Source organism: Cibotium barometz, chromosome 52 (assembly GCF_041138505.1).
Source record: "Cibotium barometz isolate CiBa-2024 chromosome 52, ASM4113850v1, whole genome shotgun sequence".
Classification (NCBI taxonomy): Eukaryota; Viridiplantae; Streptophyta; class Polypodiopsida; order Cyatheales; family Cibotiaceae; genus Cibotium; species Cibotium barometz.
Window position 1 is genome coordinate 33,982,225 of NC_141097.1, and position 24,000 is coordinate 34,006,224.

Consider the following 24,000-nt stretch of genomic DNA (forward strand, 5'->3'; position numbering starts at 1 on the left):
TCTCTCTCTCGCTCTCTCTCTCTCTCTCTCTCACACACACACACACACACACACATCCCTGCTCTTCGATAGCCCTGGGATGCCCTGATTTCAACATGGTATCGGAGCTTGGGTCGCCATCGCTATCATCATCATCATCCTGCGTTTTCTGCATGTGAAGGTTGCCATACTTAAGCTCTACTCTCTCTCTCATCCCCTACTCACACACATCTTCAACATGAAGATGTTCCATCCTCCATAGCTCTTCCATAGCCCTGGGATGCCTTGGTTCCAACATCCCTGCCTCCCGTTGCCTCGTCGGATCCCCCTCATACTCCCCCAATCCGTATCTCTTGAGCATGCCCGCCATCCTCCGGCCGTGCCGGAGAGGAGACAACAGACCAGCTCGAATTGTCGCATCTTACGGAGCCTGTCGAGATGACCGTTGCTGCCTCTCCAGTGAGTGCTCTCCCCGGAGAGTCGGCAGGCGCACCCCCCCCCCCCCCCCCCCCCCCCCGGCGGGCCCGTGGGCCTGGACTGAGTCTTGAGGCAGTCCATGGACTACAGTTTCTTTCGACGTCTTCCTATTCCAGAAGCCAATGATTTTGAGGAGACGGTGGCTACCATCCCCATTTGCGTGGTTCTACATCACTTCAAGTCTTCCACCCAGAGTCACAAGGGGACGCGGGGACGGGCCGTAGGGACGCGGGACGCGGGGACGCGGAGACGGGGACGGCCGGGGACGCGTGGGACGTACGGGGGACGCCGTGCAACACGGGGACGCCTGACTGCAGGCGTCCCGGGGACGCGTTTCCGAAACGCGGGACGGGCAGGGGACACGGTGAGGGGACGTCTCCAACGGCCAGAAACGGGCAGAAAACGGGCAGAAACGGGCAGAAACGGGCGGAAACGGGCGGAAACGGAGCTATAAAAAAAGGCACAGTCTCTATTGCACCCACACTCGTTTCTCAAGCCTCATTGCTCAAGCTTCCAAATCCATCTCTCTCCAAGTTGTGCCAAGTTGTGCCAAGTTCCAACTTCCAAGCCATCTCTCTCTCTCTCTCTCTCTCTCTCTCCAAGCCATCTCTCTCTCTCTCCAACTTCCAAGCCATCTCTCTCTCTCTCTCTCTCTCTCTCTCTCTCTCTCTCTCTCTCTCTCTCTCTTGCACCCTTCTTCCCTCTCTCTCACACTATTCATCATTCATGGCATCTCAAGGTGAAGGCGCCGCCGCCACATCTTCCGTTGCGGGCTCTTCACGAAGGAGGCCGGCGGTGCACACATGGTCATGGTGGGATGAGGTCCACTACGCAAGTCGTGGAGTGGGCGGTGGTTCAAGGGCATGGAATTGCAAGCTTTGTTCCTACAAGAGAAGTGGCGGCGCCAACAAAGTGCGAGCTCACTTTTTGCACGAGGCCGGTCATCAAGTGCAATTTTGCGCACGTGTTACTCCTGAGAAACGAGCGGAGCTTCTTGAGAAGCTCAAGGTTTATGAGGTGGCCGAGGCGGCAAAGAGAGGGCGACATGTTGCCGTTGATCCTCATGATGTGGTGAGAGCACGAGAGCAACCGACGCGAATGGAGGTGGAGAGGAACCCAAATCTTGCTTCAAGCTCTCAACCATTCAAGTCCACTCCATCCACATCGGGTGCCTCCATTCCCATCCGCCGTCAATCCACTCTTAACGAGAATTGGAACCCAAAATTGAAGGATGAATCATGAGGTGGATAGGTCGGTGGCTAGGTTCTTCTACCACGACCACATTGCGTTTCAAGCGGCACGGTGAGAGTCGAGACTCAATTCTCTTCACTCTTTTTTTTTTTAATGTCTCATGCTTCAAAGCATTTGTCATATTGCCAAAAAAAGCTAACATGCTACATGGTTTTCCTTACTTGAAATAGGTCTCCTTACTTCCGTGAGATGGCCACAAAGATCGGGGAATATGGCCCCTCTTATGTGCCACCTTCATCGGAAAAGATTCGCACCACTTTGCTTGATAGGGAGAAGTTGGCCGTTGAGCAGGCGGCGGCGGATACAAAGGCAACATGGGAGACTAACGGAGTCTCTCTCATTGTAGACGGATGGAGTGACACGCGCAAGCGCTCCATCCATGGAGTGGTGGCCTACTCAAGGGGCAAAGTGTACTTCATCGAGTCACATGATGCGAGTGGCACTGGGAAGGCCGTGGATGTGCTTGCCGCGGAATGGGCGTCCACGATCGAGGTCATTGGGCCGGAGCTTGTGGTCGGCATGGTGGCAGATGGAGAGGCGTCAAATAGGGCAGCCGGGAGCATTATTGAGTCAATGTATCCATCCATCACAGTTTCTTTTTGCATGGCCCATTGTCTCAACAACCTCCTCAAAGACATAGGTGCCTTGCCATGGATTGCACCCACCATTGAGGAGGCTAACCAGCTTGTATCCTTTGTCCTCAACCACCAAAGGCTGCGACATGAGTTCTCTAAAAGGAGCACTCTTTCCCTCCTCAAGTATTCTGAGACAAGGTTTGCATACAACTTCCTCATGCTAGGCCGCTTGTCTACATGTGGCGGAGCCCTAAGAGGGCTTTTCCTTAGTGATGAATTTTCTGCCATGCCGCAGTCAAAATCGGCAACAGGGAGAACATGCCGAGATCGCGCCGATGATGCCGCTTGGTGGGAGAAGGTGAAGACACTTGATGCCTTGGTCAAGCCTATTGTTCACCTTCTACGAGTCATTGACGGCCGTGAACCATGTATCGGCAAGGTCTATGAGGCCATGGATCGCATGATCGAGTCACTCCAGCAGCTTGTGCCAGACAGGGTCGAGTTTGAGGAGATCCACTCATTATGTGAGTCCAGGTGGAACTCCTACTACTCCCCTCTTCATGCGGCTGCCTTTGTGGTTGATCCAGAGTTCCAGGGCAGAAAGCAAGAGGCCGACAAGGAAGTAAGCAGGGGATGGCGGATCATTTTGGAGCGCTTAGAGCCCGACCCTACCATCAGGCGGAAGATCAGAGACCAGCTATCTCAGTACAGGACGCGGCAGGGATCTTTTGGATGTTTAGATGCACAGCTTGACCGCCTCAAGATTGGGTCTCCTCTTTGGTGGGAGGATTACGGATCAGATGGGCCGGAGTTGCAGCGCTTGGCTATTCGCATCCTTAGCCAGGCTGTGAGCTCTAGTTGCTTGGAGCAACTTTGGAGCGTTTACAGTCACATTGCCTCTAAGAAGAGGAACCGCCTTGAAGTGCAAAGGGCAAGTGATTTGGTTTTTGTGAGCGCTAACTTGCGCATGCTATGTGCGACAGCAACAGGGAAGGCGGATCCCTTCACCGAATGGGAGATGGCACAGCAGGATCCTGCAGCTCAGGAGCATCTTGAGGAGGTAGAGGAGGAGCCACAGCCTGAGGGGGAGGAGGAGGTGTCAAATGGCATCGACGACTTCGACTTCCAAGCCTCCCGTCAGGCTAGCACTTCAGGAGCTTGAGGCTTGACTCTTGAGCCTTGAGCCATCTCACCTTTTTTGTGCCCACTGCCAATGGCCATGATCTATTGTGATCTATCTAGTATCCCTATTTTGTACCCACTCTTTTTTGTAACCCTCACTGCCCATGAGGCATGTACTCATCTCTTTGTATCTATCAGACTATCAATCACATAATCAGTGTGCCATCGATGTTTTATTAGCGCATTTTGCTCAAAATGACTCTTGTTTTTTTGTCTATTCAGTGTAAAATTTTGTTCAAAGTGTGTCTCTATATGTATGTCATGCATACAACTCCTAAATTGCTTTTAAAAAAGAGGTTTTTTTTTTGCCGTTCCCGACCCCGTCCCCGGGACGTCCCCGTCCCCCGTCCCCGTCCCCGTCCCCCGTCCCCGTCCCCCGTCCCCATGTGACTCTGCTTCCACCCAAGAGTGGCGCACCATCTATAGGACCTGCGGATTACTGACATGCTCACTCATTTTTGGCCGCTGATGTGGGTAGAGTTGCGTGGCTCCGACCACTCCAACCCAGAGGTGCTTCTCTTCGTATTTCTTCATGTCTCAATGGTAGTTTCTTCTAGATACCACTGTGACAGATGGAGCCCAGAGTATGCTTACTCCAGGGCCCGGCTAGAGTGGTTCCACATGGAGGGTAGGCATCATGACCATTTGGCGAAGCTTTGCCCCAGGACAGATTGTGATTACTCACCATCCAAACCTACCCCCAAGACTCTTTGAGTGGAAGGCAGTTTCGACTGTACCACTCGTAGATATACGGATTGCCTCATGGACATTCAAGGTTTGGGTGGACTGTAGTGCTTGAGGAGGCGCGGGATCCTCAAAGAGGAGCTTCTCAGAGCCATAGTCGGTGGACCTATTGACGTACTCTTCCTTCAGGAGCACCATCTCTTCTAGGGTGGCACCCACACAGATGTAGGAAGATTGTCCAGGGTAGAGACCACACCTTCTGGTCCCATACCTCTGGTCCATCCGGGATCTAGGGAAGGGTATGCATCTTCATCAGTGAGCAGCTCTTACCAGCAGTGATTGATTTAGGCACCATGGTCATAGGGAGAGCATAGTGGGTGATCATGAGGATTGGGGAGGACAAAGTGGGTTTCCTTAACCTCTCTGAACACCGTAGTATGCAGAGCCACATTTTGGAGCACCTTTCGTTAGTCCCTCCTAGAGGCTGATTTTTGTGCATGGGTGGAGATTTTGACATGCTAGAGGTGGCAGAGGATAGACTTAGAGGAGGCACGAACATTGTTTGAGGCATGGAGTACTCGGTTTGGGAGGAGCTGATTTTTGCTCTATGGGGACAGGATCCATGGCACTTACCAAAGTTCGGGTGTAGCCGAGGGAGTCCGAGCTTCTTGAGATCAGACAAGAAAGGTACAGGTCCCAACCTCTCCAGATTGGACCGTTTCAATGTTGATGAGTGGCTTTGTGGATGGGATGGCATAGTTGGCATTCTAGTAAGTACTTTTTCCAAATCGTGTCCCCATCATTCTTTCCCTAGAGAGCCACGGAGGCAAGATAGACACTCGATCAGCCGTATCCCAGAGTGCCTCATTCAAGACTCTGAGATCTATAGCAAGATTGAGGAGATTTGGGAGGGATACAGAACTTGGAGAGATCACCGATTTACTGTAGGAGGCGGAACAGAGTAGACTCGCAGAGTTTACAAAGAAGGAGAGGAGCATCCGTTGGAGTTTGGCATTCCTGCAGTGTCTTTAGGAGAGTCCCCTAGACAGCCCGCCAAGGATTGAGGCGGCACAAATGTCCGCGGGCCTGGACAGAGTTGAGCTCCATCGCGGAGAGGAGGGTGGAGCACAGGTATTGTCAGGACTATGGTCCTACGGAAGTCGAACCCTAGCATAAGTTAATAGCTTTCGGAGTCTCGAGAGTATTATTAGTGCTAGCGGGGTTAATGGGCGTTAGGGTTTGGTCGATGTGTGTACACATCTAAGTTAGCACGGCTCTTAAGTAAGATGGGCGGCCGGGCTAGGAGGTGTGGACACATGCCAGGGTTTTGGTATAAAACCCAACGAGAAACCCTAACTCGTCATTATATGGTTGGGAGGTGAACCGACTTCCACCCTCTCTTCTTCTCCACGCCTAGGCTATGGTGGCTTGAGGAAGACGCAGCCGTAGCGGAGGCGTTACACTGGTATCAGAGCCAGCGGCGGCGACCGACGTGACCTGCACGAGAAAGAGCTCAACGCCGCAGCAAAAGAAACGAGCACAGCCGTCGCCCGTACGGTGACCTACACGAGCGCAGCCGCAGCCTACGCGCGCTTGCATGAACAGCCCACAGCGAGCGTCTCCGCCGCCTACCCGTCGTCCGTACGGCCACCACAGCGGACCAAGGCAGACCGGCAGTCCTCGAAGGCGATCGGTGAGCGATCGTTGGCGCGCCGTTGGCGAGCGCGCGAGAATTCTCCCTTACTTGAGTGGCACAAGGGGGAGGCTTCACCATCCAAGGAGTGGGGTTTTGAACCCACCACCTCAAGCTCCAAGGCAAGTGTGCTAGCCACTTCACCTTTTCACTTGTGTTGTTCTTCTCTTCAAAAGAGCTCTACTTATTCTTTCAAGGGAGGACACAAACTACAAGGAAAGTGACATAAACTACAAGGAAAGTGACCGTTTCACCTTCAACTTTCCTTCTTTCAATTTGTGAGAGGAGTTTTCTATGCTCCAAGTTTGGAAGTTTTTGGTGGACGGATCTTCAACGACATGCTACATGCAACACACTTTTTTGCATGCATGTGTTGATTGATGACTCAAGTGGTGATTTCTTCTCGATTTCCGTGCATGCAAGAGGAATTCTTCTACGACGCTTCAATTGGAGTTCGCTTTTGAAGGTAATCCGTTCTCTATTTGTAAGCACGTGCATACCATGGCCTCAGCGGAACCGTCTCATGTTCACTTCGATTTTGAGAATGATATGCATGATGTTAGTGAGGCACACCCTTTGGGTGGTGGTGTGGGTGATTCGTGAGACAGGCCGTTGCGCCTGATCGGGATGACAACATGACCGATGCCGAAGGGGGTGCGAGTCCAATAGATGATTATGGTTTGGTAGACACGGTAGAGTTTGGGCGTCTCACTTCAAGGGTAGTTGCACTTGAGCGCACTATAACAAATGTCAATACCAATCTCACAAACATGAGCACGCTTTTTACTGAATTTATGGCACGTTTTGCAAGTGGATCGGCGGCAAGTGGAGGGCCTATTCCGATAGTTATGCCTCCTCTTGTTCCAAATCCTATAGTAGAATCTATTGCACCATCTGCAACGCAGGAAGGGGCTATGTTGAAAAACGTGAAGCCGCCTGTGTTTAAGGGAGAGGAGCGCGATCGTAACAAGGATGCGGTCCATACATTTTTACACAAGTGGACGGACTTGCATCGCTTACGCCGCACTCCCGCTGCTGTTATGGTCACTGAGACGAGTCTCACACTTGAAGGTAAAGCCTACAAGTGGTGGATGAGTCTACCTATTGAAACTCGCCCTAAGACTTGGGAGGAGTTTGCGGCAGCATTTAAAAAGGAGTTCTTACCGCAAAACGAGAAAGATCGGAGTTGGACAGCCTGGGACAAGTGCAAGATGGAAGGTCTTACACTTAATCAGTATGTGTCCAAATACCATGAAGTCATTCTCAAGCTAGATGGTTTGGACGACTTTCAAAAGGTTCGTGGGTTTGTTAGAGGCCTTGATAAAGAATATCAAGCAAAGGTTAAAACCCAATATCCTAAAACTTTGGAAGCGGCTATCCAAAGTGCCCTTATCTTTGATGACACCATGGATAAGAAGGGCATGGATAGACCGGCCAAATTCAATGGCTCGCAATTTAATGCTAATAAGCGTAAACTTGCCAGCAATTCTACTGAAAACACAAAGAAGTCTAAAGGGTCAAGTGGTCCGTTGTCTCCACAAGACTTTGAACGGGCCAAGAAGGAGAAACTATGTTATCATTGCTTAGGTAGTGATCATGAGAAGAAAAATTGTCCACAGTTGCCTCGCAAGAATAAGGATAAGGAGAAGGTCAAGGAGAAGGCTGTACACATGGTGCAAACACTTCCCTTGGATGCTGATCCTAAGTATTCTGCGGTAGAGGTTTCGCACACTGCCGAGATGCATGAGTGTAATCTCACTGCATCTATGTGGCAAGAGACAGTTGGACCACATGATTTGGTCCGTATGCATGGCTCCATTTATGGTCATCGAGTACGTATTCTCATTGATGATGGTGCCACGCACAATTTCTTGAACTATGCATTAGTTAAGAAATTAAAGTTGCCGGAGACAAAGAGTTCTCATCGTTATGTGGTGTCCACCATTCAGGGGGATGATCACGATGTGTGGGATACTTTAGTACGGCAAGTGCCTGTGTTTGTGCAAGAACACACTATGGTTCTTGACTTCCAAGTGATGAATATGTCTCGTACGGATGTCATCTTAGGACGGGAGTGGTTGTATGGGTTAGGGTCATCACTCAAAAGGAGTTATGAACATAATACGTTTACGTTTGAGGCCAATGGTAAGCATGTTTTACTTATTGGGGAACGTGATGTACCCCCAACACCACTCATATGTAATGCCGAACTCTCTTTTTTGGAACATAGTAATCAAATAGAAGAAGTCTATTTTTGTTATTGTGTGTCTCAAACTAGTGGGTTTGATGTGCATGATGTTTCTTCTTCAAATGAATCTTCCTCAGCGATGCCTTCTTTCTCTTTACCTTCTTCTAAAATCTCTTTAAATAATCTTAAGCAACCAGTTAATGCTTTGTCTTTGCAACAACTGTTACAAGAATTTAAAGATATTTTTCCTAATGAATTACCAGAGGGTTTGCCACCCGAACGAGCTTTGCCTCATCGCATTGATGTCGTTCCGGGCACCAAACCAATTAGTAAGCCGTCGTACAGGCTTAGTGCGACTGAAGCAGCTGAGGTGGAACGTCAGCTTGCTGACTACCTTAGTTAAGGGCTTCATTCGCCATAGTGCTTCACCATGGGCATCGCCCATTCTTTTGGTGAAGAAAAAGGATGGATCCATGCGCATGTGTGTGGATTATCGCTCCTTGAATGCGGTAACCATTAAGAACAAATACCCGCTACCTAAGATAAATGAGTTGTTTGATCAACTCAAAGGTGCGAAGTATTTTTCTAAAATTGATTTACGTTCAGGATATCATCAAGTGCGTATTAACGCTGATGATATAACCAAGACTGCGTTCCGAACTCGCTTTGGTGGACACTATGAGTTTTTGGTTATGCCGTTTGGGCTTACTAATGCCCCGGCAACGTTTATGACGCTTATGGATAGCGTACTAAGGCCGTATTTAGGCAAATTTGTCATTGTCTTTCTTGATGACATTTTGGTCTATAGTTCGACTTTAGAAGAGCATTTGGAACACTTACGAAAAGTTTTTTAGTTACTACGCGAGAATGCACTTTACGCGAAAGAAAGTAAGTGTGAATTTCTCAAGGATAGCATACAATACCTAGGTCATGTAATTTCTGCAGACGGAATTGCTATGGATGCTAGTAAGGTTGATGCTATTATGCGATGGCCAACACCTCGAAGTAAGGAAGAACTTCAAATCTTCTTGGGAATGGCAGGATTTTATCGCAAATATGTGAACGGTTATGCAAAGATTGCCGCTCCCATGACTGATCAATTGAAAGGTGCGGCAATTACCTTTCAATGGCGTGAGGAGCAACAACGTAGCTTTGATAAGCTTAAAGTTGCTTTGGCTACAGCTCCCATCTTGGCAATTGTGGATCCTCAAAAACCATTTGTGATTGAAACGGATGCCAGTGCTAAGGCAGTGGGTGCGGTTCTCATTCAAGATGGTCATCCTGTTGCCTATGAGAGCAAGAAGCTCAATCGTGCTCAACAAAACTACTCAGCTTACGAGCGTGAGCTCTTTGCCATCATATATGCCTTACGAAAATGGCGACATTACTTATATGGTGCGCAATTCGAGCTTGTTTTTGATCACGAAAGCATAAAGTGGTTTATGAACCAAACAGATTTGCAGGGTCGAAAGGCCAGATGGGCTGAGATCCTTCGGGAGTATGATTGCAAGCTACACTATCGCAAAGGACGTTACAATATTGTAGCTGATGCTTTGAGTCGTATGCCGGAGATTAATTCGCTGCTATTCACAGAGTTGAAAAGCGAATTGTTAGAATCTTCACGAGGCAAATGCAAGCAGGATTCAACATACTCAAAGGTGTGGAATCATGTTCAAATGAGGGGTCCCTCTCACTCAAACGGTAGTGTTTCCAGTTCTTCCACACATGGTTCTTCTTTATCACAAGATGAACTACAGCGATGGAAAAACTTTTCCATCGATGATGGATACTTACTCCACAAGGGGAGAGTTTGTGTTCCATTGGACTTAGACACTAGGCGCCAAATTCTTTTTGAGTGTCATGATAGTCCAAGTGCAGGTCATGCGGGCATTCGCAAAACGTATGCTCTCGTAAGAAAGCATTTCTATTGGCCTGGACTTCACAAGGATGTTACTGACTATGTTCTGCAGTGTCAGAAGTGTCAAGTGAACAAAGCAGAACGTCTTAAAGCTGGCGGGTTACTGCATCCATTAGAGATTCCTGACGGAAAGTGGGAAAGTATCTCTATGGATTTTATAACGGGCTTGCCCACAACGAATCGTGGACATGATGCCATTTGGGTAATCGTGGATCGATTAACCAAGCTTTGTCGGTTTGTGCCTACTAAGAAAACAGTTACAACTCCAGAATTGGGACGCCTTTTCGTGGAGAATGTTTACCGACTTTATGGCTTACCATCCAATATTGTCAGTGATCGCGATCGCAAGTTTAACAGCCATTTTTGGCGAGCAGTATTCAGTAAGTTGGGTACTATGTTGAACCTTAGTACAGCTGATCATCCGCAGACAGATGGTCAGACTGAACGGGTTAATCAAGTGCTGGAAGATATGCTTCGGGCATATGTCAGCAAAAAACAATCTGATTGGGAGTCTTATTTGCCTATTCTTGAGTTTGCTTACAATAGTGCAAAGCATGTCTCGACAGGCTTTAGCCCTTTCATGTTGATGTATGGTTTTCAGCCACGTTCACCAGTGTCGGTGGGACTGGCGAATGAGAAAATCAGTCAGGTTAAGGATTTTATCCAAGACCATATGGATATGTTGCGCCTTGCACGATTAAATGTTCGTCAAGCGCAAGATCGTTACAAGAAGTTTGCGGACCAGAAACGTAGGCCACTTCACTTTCAAGAAGGTGATTGGGTGTTTCTGAAGGTACCAGAAAACTCCACCAGTTTAAAAACGGGTCCCGTACCAAAATTGTCGCCCCGATTTTGTGGACCGTTTAAGATACTCAAGAAGGTGGGCCCAGTAGCCTATACACTTGAGTTACCAGTACATTCCAAGGTTCATCCCATCTTTCACGTAAGCCGTTTGAGGAAACGCCTTATGGGTCATGAAAGGCCGGTGGATGATTCTTTCTTGGTAGAATATGTGGAACCCCCAATACTGCCTCATGAACCAGAAAGAGTATTGGATTATCACATGTTACGTACTCACCACCAAGTTCGGAAACAAGCTCTTATCAAGTGGAAGGACCGTCCAGAGGAAGGCTCCACTTGGGAAAACATTAGTGTGATGAGGAAACGTTTCCCCACTTTTGTTTTCGAGGACGAAAACTCTTTTCGAAGGGGGGAGTAATGTCAGGACTATGGTCCTACGGAAGTCGAACCCTAGCATAAGTTAATAGCTTTCGGAGTCTCGAGAGTATTATTAGTGCTAGCGGGGTTCAGGGGTTAATGGGCGTTAGGGTTTGGTCGATGTGTGTACACATCTAAGTTAGCACGGCTCTTAAGTAAGATGGGCGGCCGGGCTAGGAGGTGTGGACACAGGCCAGGGTTTTGGTATAAAACCCAACGAGAAACCCTAACTCGTCATTATATGGTTGGGAGGTGAACCGACTTCCACCCTCTCTTCTTCTCCACGCCTAGGCTATGGCGGCTTGAGGAAGACGCAGCCGTAGCGGAGGCGTTACAGGTATCATGCCATAGCTTCTTCCTAGACTTAGGCGAAAGCTAGGGTCACCGGCAATTTCTTTGAGAACACAGGCTCACACTGATGGAGGGCTTGTATTCGTAGATTGTGTGGCTAGGATGGATTCATTGTCTTTGATCCCCCACAAGTTTGAGCCATTGTCCAGATTTTTTCAGGTTCCTTCTTTCTGAAGCCCCTCTCTCCACGTAGGTGATGGATGTGAGGGGTTGGGTATGGCAGAACACGAGAGAGGTGGTCCCTTTCACTCTTTGAACCTTCTCGATGACACTCTTTACTTCAGAGGGAGCTAGCTGAGGCTTTGCAGGCATTATTCCCCTGAGGCGAATGATTTGCCCCGGGGAGGATGGGCTTCTGGTCTCTTTATTTCTTTGTCAATGTGATCTCATGGAAGGCGGCTTCAAAGCCGCTTTCAATGAGATTATGGCCTTCGTCACGGGGATCTCATGAAAGGCGGCTTCAAAGCTGCTTTCAATGAGATTATGGCCGCGGGCTCAATGAGAGTTCAGCCCTCCTTACTTATTCTATTGGACCTCATGGCAGACTTGTCAGAGCAGAGCCCCCTTTCGAGGACCTCAGTGGATGCACTCTGCTGAAATTTGGTGATTGGTTTTCACGAGCATGGTTGGCACATCGACCCTCCATTGGCCAAGGTGGCCAAAGAGGGTCTTTGGCGTTTATGGTTATGGGAGAGCCGCCCGCTCACGCACCTTCAGTGGGACCCAAGAGAGTGGACTCGGCAAGATCCCTTTGCTAGGGAGGAGGCTCCCGTCACCCCCTTCTTTGAGTACACAACATGGCTGGACTGTAGGATTCACATGTCTGAGATTTAGGGCACTCCAACAGCAGCGGGGCACTGGAAGCCCCAAGGTCTCTTTCGGATTTTTGGAAGAGGCTGTGGGATAGTTTTCGGCTGTGGAAGATTACACTCTTTCTGTGGCAGTTAGCCCACAGGAGCCTCGCGGTTGGCAGTTCGTTGGCCATAGGAGGTAGATCAACAGTTTGTTTTAGGTGTGGCCATCTACAAGAGTCCCAGTGTCGTTGCCTTTGGGATTGCCCGAAGGCTCAACAGGTTTGCCAATGGTTTCTCCGCACCTTCACTATGGACCCCCTCCCCCCCCACCCCCCCTCGGCACAGTTATTTGGGGCACAATTGCTTGGGCCACTGAGGCGGAGGCAGCCATGGCATATTAGGAGGAAAGTGGGGGACTGGCATTGGAGGTTGCTCATCATCAGATCTCGACAGCTCCAATTCCGGCTCCCTCTTTTGTTCATTGGACTCCAGGCTCCTGCCAAAGATGGGAGATTTGCAGTAGTATTGCTGCGTGGCATATTTGGTGAGCTCGTTGTAGCAAGGCCATCGAGAGCACCCCCACCCCACCAGCAGAGTCCATCCAGAGCAGATGGCTCGATATCATTCACACCCTCCGTGGACACTGGTGGAAGCTTCAGGGTGGCTTTGATTGCATGCGGAAGTGCCGCAGGGCCTTCTGGCAGACTTGGCATCATCGCCCTTTTCGCACCGAGAGTGGTGGTGAGCCCACCTGGCATTATAGACCTGGTACGGTTGCCCCCCCCTCGCCTGGGGCCGCCCGCCCACCGCTCTCTTTTTTCGTCACTTTGATTATCGCTCGCTTGGCAGAGCTGAGTTTGTACTTAGCCCGCATGGCTGTTTTTCTTGGTAACTAATAGAAGGATCTCTTTTCCGGGAATTTTTTTTAAAAAAATCCCCTAGTTTCCAATTCATGACCCTAATCAAGACTAGCTTTGTGGGAATTATCAGCTAAGTCAATGGATATACGCAATGCAATCCAAATCCATGGATTGTCCAAAGTACCTTCGGGGAAAGTGAATAAATAACCCGTAAGGTAACTCATAAATCCAATTCCCTTTGTCGGGATCAAATCAAATGTTAAATTTTTGATCAACTAAGATAACTAAGGATCACTTGTAAACTGAAGTCACAGAATTTGCTACCTTCAAAGACACTCTTCTTAAGGTTTATAATCCCTTAACACTGTATTCAGTATAGTTTAGCACAACTTACTAAACTTTCTGTACCTGTCAGAAAATCCATGCTGAATAATCTTGGAGGCACATTCAGAATTACCTCAAAACCTTAATCTGTTCAATACGTGGCTATTTTGTAGAGAAATGCAATAAATACTTTGTGAGGATGTCACAATAAACTCCCTTGCAAAAGTCATGAAAAACTCCCCATCCACTAGTGCATCTACTCACGTGGATCACGAAACCCCTCTTTGCCACATCCAAAGCGGTCTCATAGGTTCCATGACATCGAGTTCCGTCAGATTGATTGATGACTGAAGTGGGGAGCTGATGGCCTATTTTTAGGGGAATTAGCCTTCCCCACTGCTGATTGGCTAATTAGTGTGCTATCCAACCTACTGCCAACCTGACTGACCTTCTGCCAAGCTGACAAAGTTTATCTTGCTTTGTCTCAGGCGGGGCACTCTTATTGTGCGCACATTGTGTGTGCTCCTTGATGCTCAAAAGATATACAAGGAGCTTGCCTCCATTTTGGAGGGAGAGGCAGATCTAGAATTTGCAACCACAATGGTGCAGGTAAACGAGGCTTTCACTTGGTGTGTCTATCGAGAACTTTGTTTGAGAAATCCTTGCTTTGTACCTAATGTGCATGCCTGTTTTGCAGGCTTTGAACTTGATTCTTCTGACTGCATCTGAGCTGGCAGACTTACGGGCTCTACTGAAACAATCTCTTTCGAACTCAGATGGCCGAAACTTCTTTGTTGAGTTGTACTCCACATGGTGCCACTCCCCCATGGCTACAATAAGTCTCTGCCTGCTGGCCCAGGTTGTTTCCTCTATGATAATTCATAAATGGTGCTTTGTGGCGTGTTTGAGATGGCATACCAGCATGCTTTGAGTAGGTTTGAAACAGCAGGCATACCAGCATGCTATGAAACAAAAAATCTTTGAGTAGGTGAATGATTTATTTGAAACAGCAGGCATACCAGCATGCTACTTCGGTCATTCAATCTCTTGGAGAAGAAGATGTAAATGTCAAGTTTCTTGTTCAAGTGGATAAGCTTGTGCGGTTGCTAGAAACCCCAATCTTCACTTACTTGAGGCTCCAGGTTTGTTTTCTCCATCTTTGATGAGATTAGATATACTTGGTTGCTTTCCAAACTCTATTCAACATGATATGAAGTGGTAAACCTGGTCTTTTGATTGCAGCTTCTTGATCCTGGTAGGTATCCAGCCCTGATCAAGGCACTTAATGGGCTTCTCATGCTACTGCCTCAGGTAAATTTGACCTTAAGGGGTCTCATGTAACTTTCTAATGTTTCTTTGATTGAAATCGGACTAAAAATTGTGTACACAAATTGGACATTTCTTGGCTTTCTTGTGTGCAGCAAAGCATGGCTTTCAAGATTCTGAGGACAAGGCTGAAGACTGTTCCAGCATATGCACTTATGCATGTCCCTCCTACTACCAATTCGGAATTTCCAGGTCTCAGTGTAATACGAAGGACAGCTTCTGGCAGCCCATATGCTCAGATTCTCTCTCATTCACAAGTAAATGAAGATGGAGATGCGAATTCGGACTTGAGCAATGGGGTCGGAGCTATCGATTTCCAAGCAAAGCTTCAACAATTTGGTGGTGTACAACACCAGCACCGGGAGCACAGGCTATCGCAGTTCCAACATCTCAAATTGAAGAAGGGACAACCGGAGTCTACACAGGTGGTTTACTTGTTTCTGGAAAAAAGGTTTTTTTTTTTTAAATAATCAATTTTACAGTTTTGCTGGAGTGTAAAGTGGGAAAGGCTCACGTGCTTTGTTTACTGACATTAGGTCAGAGATAAGAAAGCATTTTGAAGGTTGCAAATTTCGTTTCAAATCTTGTGCTGGCTTCCATTCAGGGTGGTGGTCAAAGACTAGAAGAAGGGAGGAAAGGTAATGCTCTCAGTGATGGAAGCACTAGACCACTTCCGAGAGTCGGCTGGCGTAGTTGAGCTCACAATCCTTGACATTTTTTCCACTCTGTAAGCATAGTCTCTTACCCTGATTGTCCAACCAAGGGTACGTGGGGGCTTTTGTTTGACAGTCGTGTGGACTCGTATGCATATATTTTACAATGATGGCTGCGTCATAGGTTTTCTTCATCCTTTTATGCAGTAAAGGAAGCCTTTTGGATGCATCTGTGTATCGGGAATGCAGGGTTTCTTTTTTTCTTTTTTAAAGTGAGGAGGGAAAGCAGGGCTTCTTGAACTCGTGTAGTATAGACAAAGCCATAGATGTTGTACAAGGTTGCACTCACGGCATTTTCTTGGTCCACTATGAACTGAATAATCCTGATGTTGGGAGGTTACCCAATTGATGTAGAAGTCATGGTTTTATGACTTGGGCTGTTTATATTTGATTAAAGAACTACACAAGAGTTATTTCAAAGATTTATTGTAGAAGAATCGCCTTGGATGGTTTGTTTTTTTAATGACCATGAAGGCAAAAGTTTACGCTCATACAAGAGCATGTTTTGAATTACGATGTACATCTGAGCTCTTATCAATTGATACTAACTTTTCAATGGATATCCATGGAGTTATTAAGTTGACAGGGGGGGCTTGATGTCATGTCGTCCTCTTTTCAGCATGCTGCTACCTCAAGGGAATAGGCTAGTTTTCCAGGCAAAAGGGCAACTGTGGTGCAGCCATGAGCCCGCTTCTGGAAAACCAGGATGGCCATTCCCATTCCCAGATTTCACGGACAATGGCAAACTGGAGGATCTGATCTCATCCCAAGGTCGACAACTGTCTGGACAGCTCCATGAAATCAGGGTAGGGCCTGGGAACCAATACTTGATTATGGCCATGATTTTACATGTTTAAGAAAAAAGCAGCAAGATTCCCGCGAGTTTGGTAACTCCCTAGAAAAAATCTAATCTGTAAGGTTAAGTGACATCAAAGATCTAGAAATTATTTAAAAGAAACTCTCTTTAGCACCAATGTTTCTTCCACAATCTTGTCTTGATAGGATATATGCACTTACATCAAATATGATTTACATGGAGAAGATGAGTGACCATCATTGGCAACATCAATTGCACGAGGCAAAGTGCATAGATCTCCTGGGTACATAGGTTTTGGCCAAGAAATTTCTTATGTCTTGCAACGGGATAATCCGTTCACAATTGAGAAGGAGAATGGCCAAAGCTTGGATGTCCGTTCACAATTGAGAAGGAGAATGGCCAAAGCTTGGATGGCTGGCCATGGCATCCTGTGGGTGCAAATTACAGCCAAAGAAGGGTCTTTACTACTAATGTAAATTGTGGCCTTAATTGTGGTGTCTCTCTCTCTCTACAGGTGTCTTAATTCTTCCAGGCAGCGAAGCGAATCCCTGATCCCCCAATGCATTCTGCTTAATATATATTAACCCAAAAGCCGACAGCTCCTCTAATTTCTACCTTCACCTCCTCTGTATCAGAAGAACCTCTCTCCATGCCTGCCTAGTTGACTACGTCCTACATTGGCTTCTGACTTTGTTTAAAGGAAGGCGAGAAGGTTTCTGTTGGGTCGCCAACATAATAATCTTGCCGAGATATTTGTTGTTGCAAAATGTCAATGGAAGTCCTCGCTCTTGGCCCAACCATTTCTAGCATCTTTCTAGCAGCTTGCAAGATCATACATTACTACTACTATATGCTTGTAAACAAGACATACATATAGCTAATAAGCCTTAGCAAACCTCGACTTTTTCACTCAAAATAATTCCATTGTTGGAGCATTCGTTACTTAGCTTAATCTATGTCATTGACTTGACGTCCAATGAATTTTCTGAATTGTGTGACTAGCTCAAGGGGATCAAGTCTTTGCACAGGCAACATTGAAGGGAAAAAACAATGCTGAGCTCTCATGATGCCATGTGTATTGCTAGAAATATAATGCTGCCTTTGATTGAGCAACTTTTACACAGACCCACCATTCGACAAAATCCCTCTGGAGCCCAACAGCACACGGCAAGCAAGCTTGTCTTCATCAACAAATACTTGATAGTGAGGTGGGAGGAGGGCATGTCTTTGGATGGTGTGGGTGTGCGAGGTGTGGATTGTTTACAGTCAGAGGTAGGGGGTTAAAGGTTGGGCGACGGCTTTACGTCAAGTTAAAGCCAAAGAGTAAAAAGATTTTACCGGTTTGTGCAGTTCTCGTGCAACGGGCTGAATATAGTAAAACGCTTGAAAACCAATGATTTTTCTCTCACCTACACTCTTTTGCCTCTACATACATGCATGAGATCTCGGACTTCATTGATAGATTTGAAGGGGTACATGATTTGCTCCTTGATACTTTGGTACCCATATTGTTATATGTTGATGACATTGTGTTGCAGAATCTAGGGACAAAGTACCCATATTGTTATATGTTGATTACATTGTGTTGATTTCAAAATCTAGGGAAGGCGTTCATAGACATCTAGATGCGCTACAGGCCTTTTGTGAGTAGCAAGATTTGATAGGTAACCTTGAGAAAACCAAGGTCATGGTGTTTAATACTTCACCTGTGGGGATTAGAGGCATGAGTTTTCTATATGCTAGAGCCAAGGTGGAGATTGTGAGTTCCTATGTGTATCTTGGGATCACCTTCACATGGTCACTTTAGAGGATGAGGCCAATTGTAGATGCTAGACTAACCAGAGGGTATGAAACACTGGCTAGGAACCCAGTATGAAGAGCTAGCTCTTCGACACTTTGGTGACTCGAGGAGCGATGTATGGTGCAGCCTTTTGGGGACCCGATTGAGGAGGGGATGATTGGAGGAGAGTAGAGAGGCTTCAGGTGATGATGCACTTACAAATGATTGCTCTGGTGGAGTTTGCAACTACTCCCCTAGTAGTGGTAGATGGCCTTTTTCAAATAGTATTGTCATTCAACGAGTGTATACATTGAGCACAAACAGGCTCTTGAGGCTAGCACTTGAGTCCTCCCGATGGTTAGTGGAGACCAAGATTACAAAATCTTGGTATGCTAGGGTCATGCATTGGTTTCTGGCACATTGATTTCAAATTGACAGCCTCCCCCCCTTTGATTACAGTCTTAACTCCCTGTTCCTCCCACTCACCCATCAGGATATTAACCACCTCATTCATATTGATCTCACGAGACTGGAGGTACACACTACATGCGTAGCTCCTTAGCAGTCGGGCACTAAAATGTAGTTTTACCGGGATCATTTTCTCCACCTCACAGAGGATGCATTCATCCACATGCGAATCGCGATGAGGATAGCTATAGGCCAAATTAGAGTTTCCTCGGATCGCTTGTTGTTGCAGGTGGAGACTGGGAGAGCTGTAGGCCAAATTAGAGTTTCCTCACATTGCATGTGGGTGGAGATTGCGAGAGCTGTCGAGATTGATAGAGAGGAGACAGAGGAGCATTACATTAGGGTTTTCTCACATCGCTTGTGGGTGAAACTAGGAGAGTTATCGAGATCAATAGAGAGGAGAGGATCCAGCGGTTGTGCACATTAGACGTGGACACAGGAGCATTACATTTGCAAATGCCCCATATATTATGAGATCAGATGGAGATTTCACTGCCTTTTCATAGATGGATTTAGGTGGCTCCTTAGCAGAGCTGGGCACCAAAATGCAGTTTTACCAGGATCATTTTCTCCACCTCAAAGAGGATGCCATAAGCCTTAAGAGATTTGAGCACTTTAGTGCCGAGCATATGAATGTATTTGTATATTGTATGTATTTATATATGTATTCACATGTATGTATATGTATGTACACACACACACACACACACTTTTTTTTTGTAAAGCTTCTGTCATTAATTACAGGTGGGAAACCTCAAAACGAGGAAAACCCACCAAAAAGACCTCACTTTTTATTTACAAATGGGAAACCTCTAAGCGAGGAAAACCCAGAAAAAGAAGAGTAACTATAGGCTTCACTACCTAGAAGCAATCAAAGTAAATCCTGTAAGCATCAAGAGTGATGTCCCCAGCATCATAAGCAAAATGAAGCGCATGACCAAGCGAGAACTTGAAGTAATGGAAGGGAACAATGTCATTGGCTTGGAACATGAGGTTGTTCCGAACATGCCATATGGTCCAAAAGACCCAAAATCGGACCCAGCTGAAAAATACAGCAAACTGAGACTGTGATGCTTGTAACACCCCAAAAAGCCAAAAGCATCTGTGAAAAATGCCCGAAGGGAAACGAAGGCGAAGAGCAGTCGAGACCCGGCGAATGAACGATCTGGAGCATACGCAACCCCATAGTAAATGTGGGACAGTCTCCTCAGTAGCTTTACATCGGACACAACGTGAAGGCGCAATATGACGTGCATGTAACAAGCTACCAACAGGAAGAGCACCAACCAAACAGCGCCACAAGAACAGGCGTTCTTTAAGAGGCAGATGACTTTTCCAAATGCGAAACAATGTACGTTTCCACCACATTGAAGATTTGGAGAGAGACCATAGCTGATTACCATGTCTGACTATCCATGCATCCGATTGCAAGAGGGCATAAACTGTCCCAGCTGAAATACATTTCATAGCAGTGGTTCCAAGATTCCAATCAGATAGACGGGAATCCACATTCAAGGGAGGTAAAGGAGAAATATCAGCAATCATCCGCTGAATTTCTGTCCAAAGATGAGAATAATGGGATCCCAATTGAAAACGATCCGCCGCAACAGAGAAGGAAAGAACCTGACCAGTGTCATCCACCACCTGATGTATCTGACAAATTCCTTTTTGAGATAGAAAATATGCCTGACGAGGTGAACGGTCAACCAAAGTGGAAGAAAATACACGACTCCAATGCAAACTCTCTAGCCGCAGGGAATTGCCCATCAAAGATCGGGAACCATGCCATATCGTATGTGAAGTAACTTCCTTCCAATCAATGAGAGAAGAAGTGAAAGGACATCCCGGAATGTGTCCTGCAAGTTTTCCACATATAAGATCCCAGTATGTGGGTTGCCAATGACCATAGAACGGCGTGACAATATGCCGACACAAATGGGACACCATGAGAGTCCAGGGTTGCTGCTGATCCAACAAAACCGGCAAAAGCATAGCTTTCCTAGCCAAAACATGACGTCTCAAATCCAAAATATTCAGGCCTCCAAGGCGCTTAGGAGAGCATAACTTGTCCATGGATAACAATCTGAGGCCCTTTCCACGAGATGAAGTGCGCCAGAAATGCGCCAATATACTTGACATAAGGGACTTTAAGCGGGATTGAGACCAATATAACAAAGGTAGATAAAACTGCACATAAGCTACAAGAATGCATTGCACAATTCTAAGACGCACATGAAGCGGCCAAGTGGACAACTTCCAATAATGTAACTTGGAGTGCAAGCGCTCAGCTACCCAATCCAATTTCCGTGTAGCCGATACAGTCCAACCCAGCGGATAACCCAAATGACGAACTATAATGTTCGGAGGAACAAGTTCGCCTGGCCAAAGCAGCTTATGCCAATCATACTCAGTCAGAGCCAGTAGTTTGGATTTACGAAAATTCACTTTGAGGCCTGCTGCCAATCCAAACAAATGAAGAGTTGCATAATTTGTTCCACATCATCTTGGTGATTGCGGGGCATAAAGAGAGAATCATCTGCATAAGCTTGTGCAATAAAATGTTTCCCAGAGGGTAATTTCAAGCCCTGCAATCTTCCAGACGAAGTCAAAGATTCCAAGTACATAAGCAGGGGATGAGTAGCAATCGCATAAAGCAAAGCACTGAGAGGACAACCTTGCCTTACCGAACGTCCCAAATGCCAAGGATCTGTGAGAAAACCATCCAACAAACCGGCAGAGGTACTGTCAGCATACAAGAAATAAACCACAGAGGATAGCTTAGGCCCAAATCCCAGCCGAAGCATGGTATCTGCAATGTAATCCCAAAGAACAGTGTCAAATGCCTTTTCAATGTCAACCTGCATGACCAATACATCTTGTCGAGTGTATTTGGCATACTCCATGCCAATGATGACATTTGCTAGATTATCAGTAATTTGCCTTCGTGGAATGAAGCCATACTGAGATGGATGCAAACCATCATGCAAAAACCCTTTAAGTCTATTGACAAGCATTTTAGCCAGCAATTTATAAACCACAGGCATGAGCGTAATCGGCCTCCATTGCGAGAACTCTTCACAAAGTGCTTGCTTTGGAATCAACTTGAGCAAGCCTTCTTTCCAAGATGAAGGCAAAACCTGTTGCTCCCATGCCCTGTTTATCATTAACAATAGTGGCTGATCCAGGTAGTGCCAAAACGACAAGAAAAATTCTACAGTAAGGCCATCCCAACCGGGAGATTTCCAACGGCCCAAATCACACAAACTGGCATACAATTCTGTTTCCGTGAAGGCGGCTTCCAAAAGTTGAGCCTGGTTCGCCGATAAAATCGGCGCAACTTGAGATAAAAACAGGCAACGAGCCTCTCGACCTTCCTGCGTGAGAGAAGAGGCCTCAAAAATCTTGCCATAATGAGATTCCATGGCCCGTGCAAGCCCCACACGAGAGTTAGTCCAATCACCAGTCGGGAGTTTAATCCTCTTAATAGTTTGAGACTGCCTGGAAAGATGAAGATGACGAAAGAATTGTTTAGAAGTGCATCCTTTATCCGCTATAGCCTTTTGGCGAGCTCTAGTCTGCCACTTTGCCAATTTTCTCTCATCATTACGATGCAACAAAGCACGAGCAGAAAGCAACTCTGTCATCTGGATTTCAGTAAGAGATGAAGTGTTAGCCAGATGCATCAAACTTTGACAAGTGCCTTTGGCCTGTTGAACTTGCTCTCTGAAATGTGATAAATAGTGTCTGCCATAATCCTGGATCACACATTGAACCCGCATAACAAAACGAAACCATGCTGTGTCCATATCAACATGCATTTGAGAGATCAATGGTGAAATAATATCCACAATCAGATTGCGAAAAACCTCATGCTTAAGATAAGCATTATTGACATGCAGAAGTCTCTTTCTAGTTAATGAATCATTGGCAGAACATGAACCGAATTGTATTTTCAAGCATATCGGAGCATGATCCGAGAGACACAAGGAGTAATCAATCCACATATCACATACAAAATCATCATACTGCTGCATCTGAAAGAGATACCATCGGTCCAGACGAGCACGATACATTGATCGAGCGTTATGCTGAAATGTGAATCCTGGATCATTGGCTTGCAACAGAGGCCACAAATCCAAGGCATTACATGTGTGCTGAAAAAGATCCCAAGCTTGTCGTTCCACATGAAGCATGTGAGAATGGCCAGTAGTATTATCCACATGATTTGGAGCATTATTAAAATCACCACAAAGAAATGCATTAGAACGCCAACAATAAGAGGAGATGGCATGCCACAAACGAGCCCTGTCAGTAGAGGCTGTGTATGCATACACACCACCAAACTCAAAAACTTCCCCATTGATAATACATTGAATGACCATCCATCTGCCAGCTGGATCATTGAATACCAACATGGGAAATAATTCGTGGCGAACAAGCATCAGCACTCCAGAGTATCCAGCGGATCCTGCATAAGCTATCCAATATCCCGCAAAATAGGAAGTTTGTCCGGCAAAATTATGCTGATTATGCTCTTGAAGAACAACAATATCTGCTTTGCAAGTATGTACATAGTGCCAGATTAGCCTCCATTTATCCTGATTGCATAATCCACGCACATTATATGAAATGCAATGTATAGAACTATGCATCTTAAATGGTATATACAGTGGGCGAGAAAACCAACAGAAAGCTTAAGAACTCGTGCCCATGGGCACATCCGCATCTGTCGCGGAAACATCGGCTGCCAAATCAAAACTCGAATGTGGAGGAAACAAGTGATGGCCTTCCGACGCTGAAGCGGTGCCCCCTGTAACTACTTCCTTATAAGATCGAACAACTTTATCCCAGGCCTGTGCCAAGGAAGAGTTATCATTACAAGGCAGTTTTTGCTGAGCAACATTCTTCAAGGGGGGCACATAATTGCGAGAAGATGGTAGAGTACGTGCTTTGACAGTTTTCTTGGGTACTATCCACGCCTGAGTAGCAGGAAGCTTCTCTTTGCCCTTGTCTTTGATGTTCGGGGAAGCAGCAACACTTGGCATTTGAGACTGCTTCCCTTTACCTTTATTTAGTCCAGTTGTTGATGTGGATGCGGAAGCACCTTTAGATTGTGCCTCAGGGGAAGATTTCGCTGGAGGAGGAGTCTGAGGGGTAGGGACAGCCGAAGGAGGGGGTTGTAGATTTGGTTCAGAACATTCAGATTGCATATGACCAAATTTGCCACAGCGAAAACAGGAATTGGCAAATTTCCCCCATTTAAGCTTGAATGGTCGCTTTCCGACCACTGTGTCCCCAGAATCAACGGTAATGCCCGTAGGAGCAAGAAGATCAGTGTCCCATAGAATACAAAAACGATTTGTATTGGCATCCAACTTCGGGGGGCAAATCACTTTGCCCAA

General features: G+C 46.6%; 3 protein-coding genes and 1 pseudogene across 12 annotated transcripts in view; 2 read left to right on the forward strand and 2 right to left on the reverse strand.

Moving 5' to 3' along the window:
• The window catches only part of LOC147609083 (protein VAC14 homolog), a 110,399-nt gene extending 94,356 nt beyond the window's left edge, over positions 1–16,043 (forward strand). For 2 of the 10 annotated variants that reach the window (XM_086788113.1, XM_086788118.1), the window contains exons 15-20: positions 13,983–14,103; positions 14,192–14,353; positions 14,505–14,636; positions 14,737–14,805; positions 14,916–15,245; positions 15,425–16,043. In XM_086788113.1, the coding sequence (XP_086644239.1) occupies positions 13,983–14,103; positions 14,192–14,353; positions 14,505–14,636; positions 14,737–14,805; positions 14,916–15,245; positions 15,425–15,517 (907 nt within the window). In that variant the 3' untranslated portion in view covers positions 15,518–16,043. Of the gene's footprint in view, positions 1–13,982; positions 14,104–14,191; positions 14,354–14,504; positions 14,637–14,736; positions 14,806–14,915; positions 15,246–15,356 lie in introns of all 10 variants that reach the window. The other 8 variants (XM_086788120.1, XM_086788121.1, XR_015264300.1 and 5 more) reach the window with 7 other exon arrangements.
• On the forward strand, positions 1,702–3,599 carry LOC147609085 (uncharacterized). Its single transcript, XM_086788728.1, has one exon. It carries the CDS (start codon positions 1,897–1,899, stop codon positions 3,442–3,444), a length of 1,548 nt encoding a protein of 515 aa, XP_086644854.1. The 5' UTR covers positions 1,702–1,896; the 3' UTR covers positions 3,445–3,599.
• A 3,416-nt stretch (positions 16,044–19,459) lies between the features above and the next one.
• LOC147609086 (uncharacterized) lies at positions 19,460–22,671 on the reverse strand. Its single transcript, XM_086788713.1, has 3 exons — positions 21,283–22,671; positions 21,069–21,183; positions 19,460–20,976 (listed from the first exon to the last, which is right to left on the reverse strand). The coding sequence occupies exons 1-3, from the start codon at positions 22,669–22,671 to the stop codon at positions 19,460–19,462; spliced, it is 3,021 nt and encodes a 1,006-aa protein (XP_086644839.1).
• A 621-nt stretch (positions 22,672–23,292) lies between these two features.
• The window catches only part of LOC147609087 (uncharacterized), a 1,330-nt pseudogene continuing 622 nt past the window's right edge, over positions 23,293–24,000 (reverse strand).

Excerpts from the sequence above, each read along its gene's own strand:
- LOC147609085 (XM_086788728.1), top strand. The coding sequence starts at position 1,897 with ATGGCCACAAAGATCGGGGAATATGGCCCCTCTTATGTGCCACCTTCA.
- LOC147609086 (XM_086788713.1), bottom strand. The coding sequence starts at position 22,671 with ATGTATCGTGCTCGTCTGGACCGATGGTATCTCTTTCAGATGCAGCAG. Across the intron at positions 21,184-21,282 it reads CTTGGCATTTGGGACGTTCG|GGCTTGAAATTACCCTCTGG; the intron begins GTAAGGCAAGGT and ends GGAAGATTGCAG. Across the intron at positions 20,977-21,068 it reads AATTATGCAACTCTTCATTT|GCGAACTTGTTCCTCCGAAC; the intron begins GTTTGGATTGGC and ends TGCTTTGGCCAG.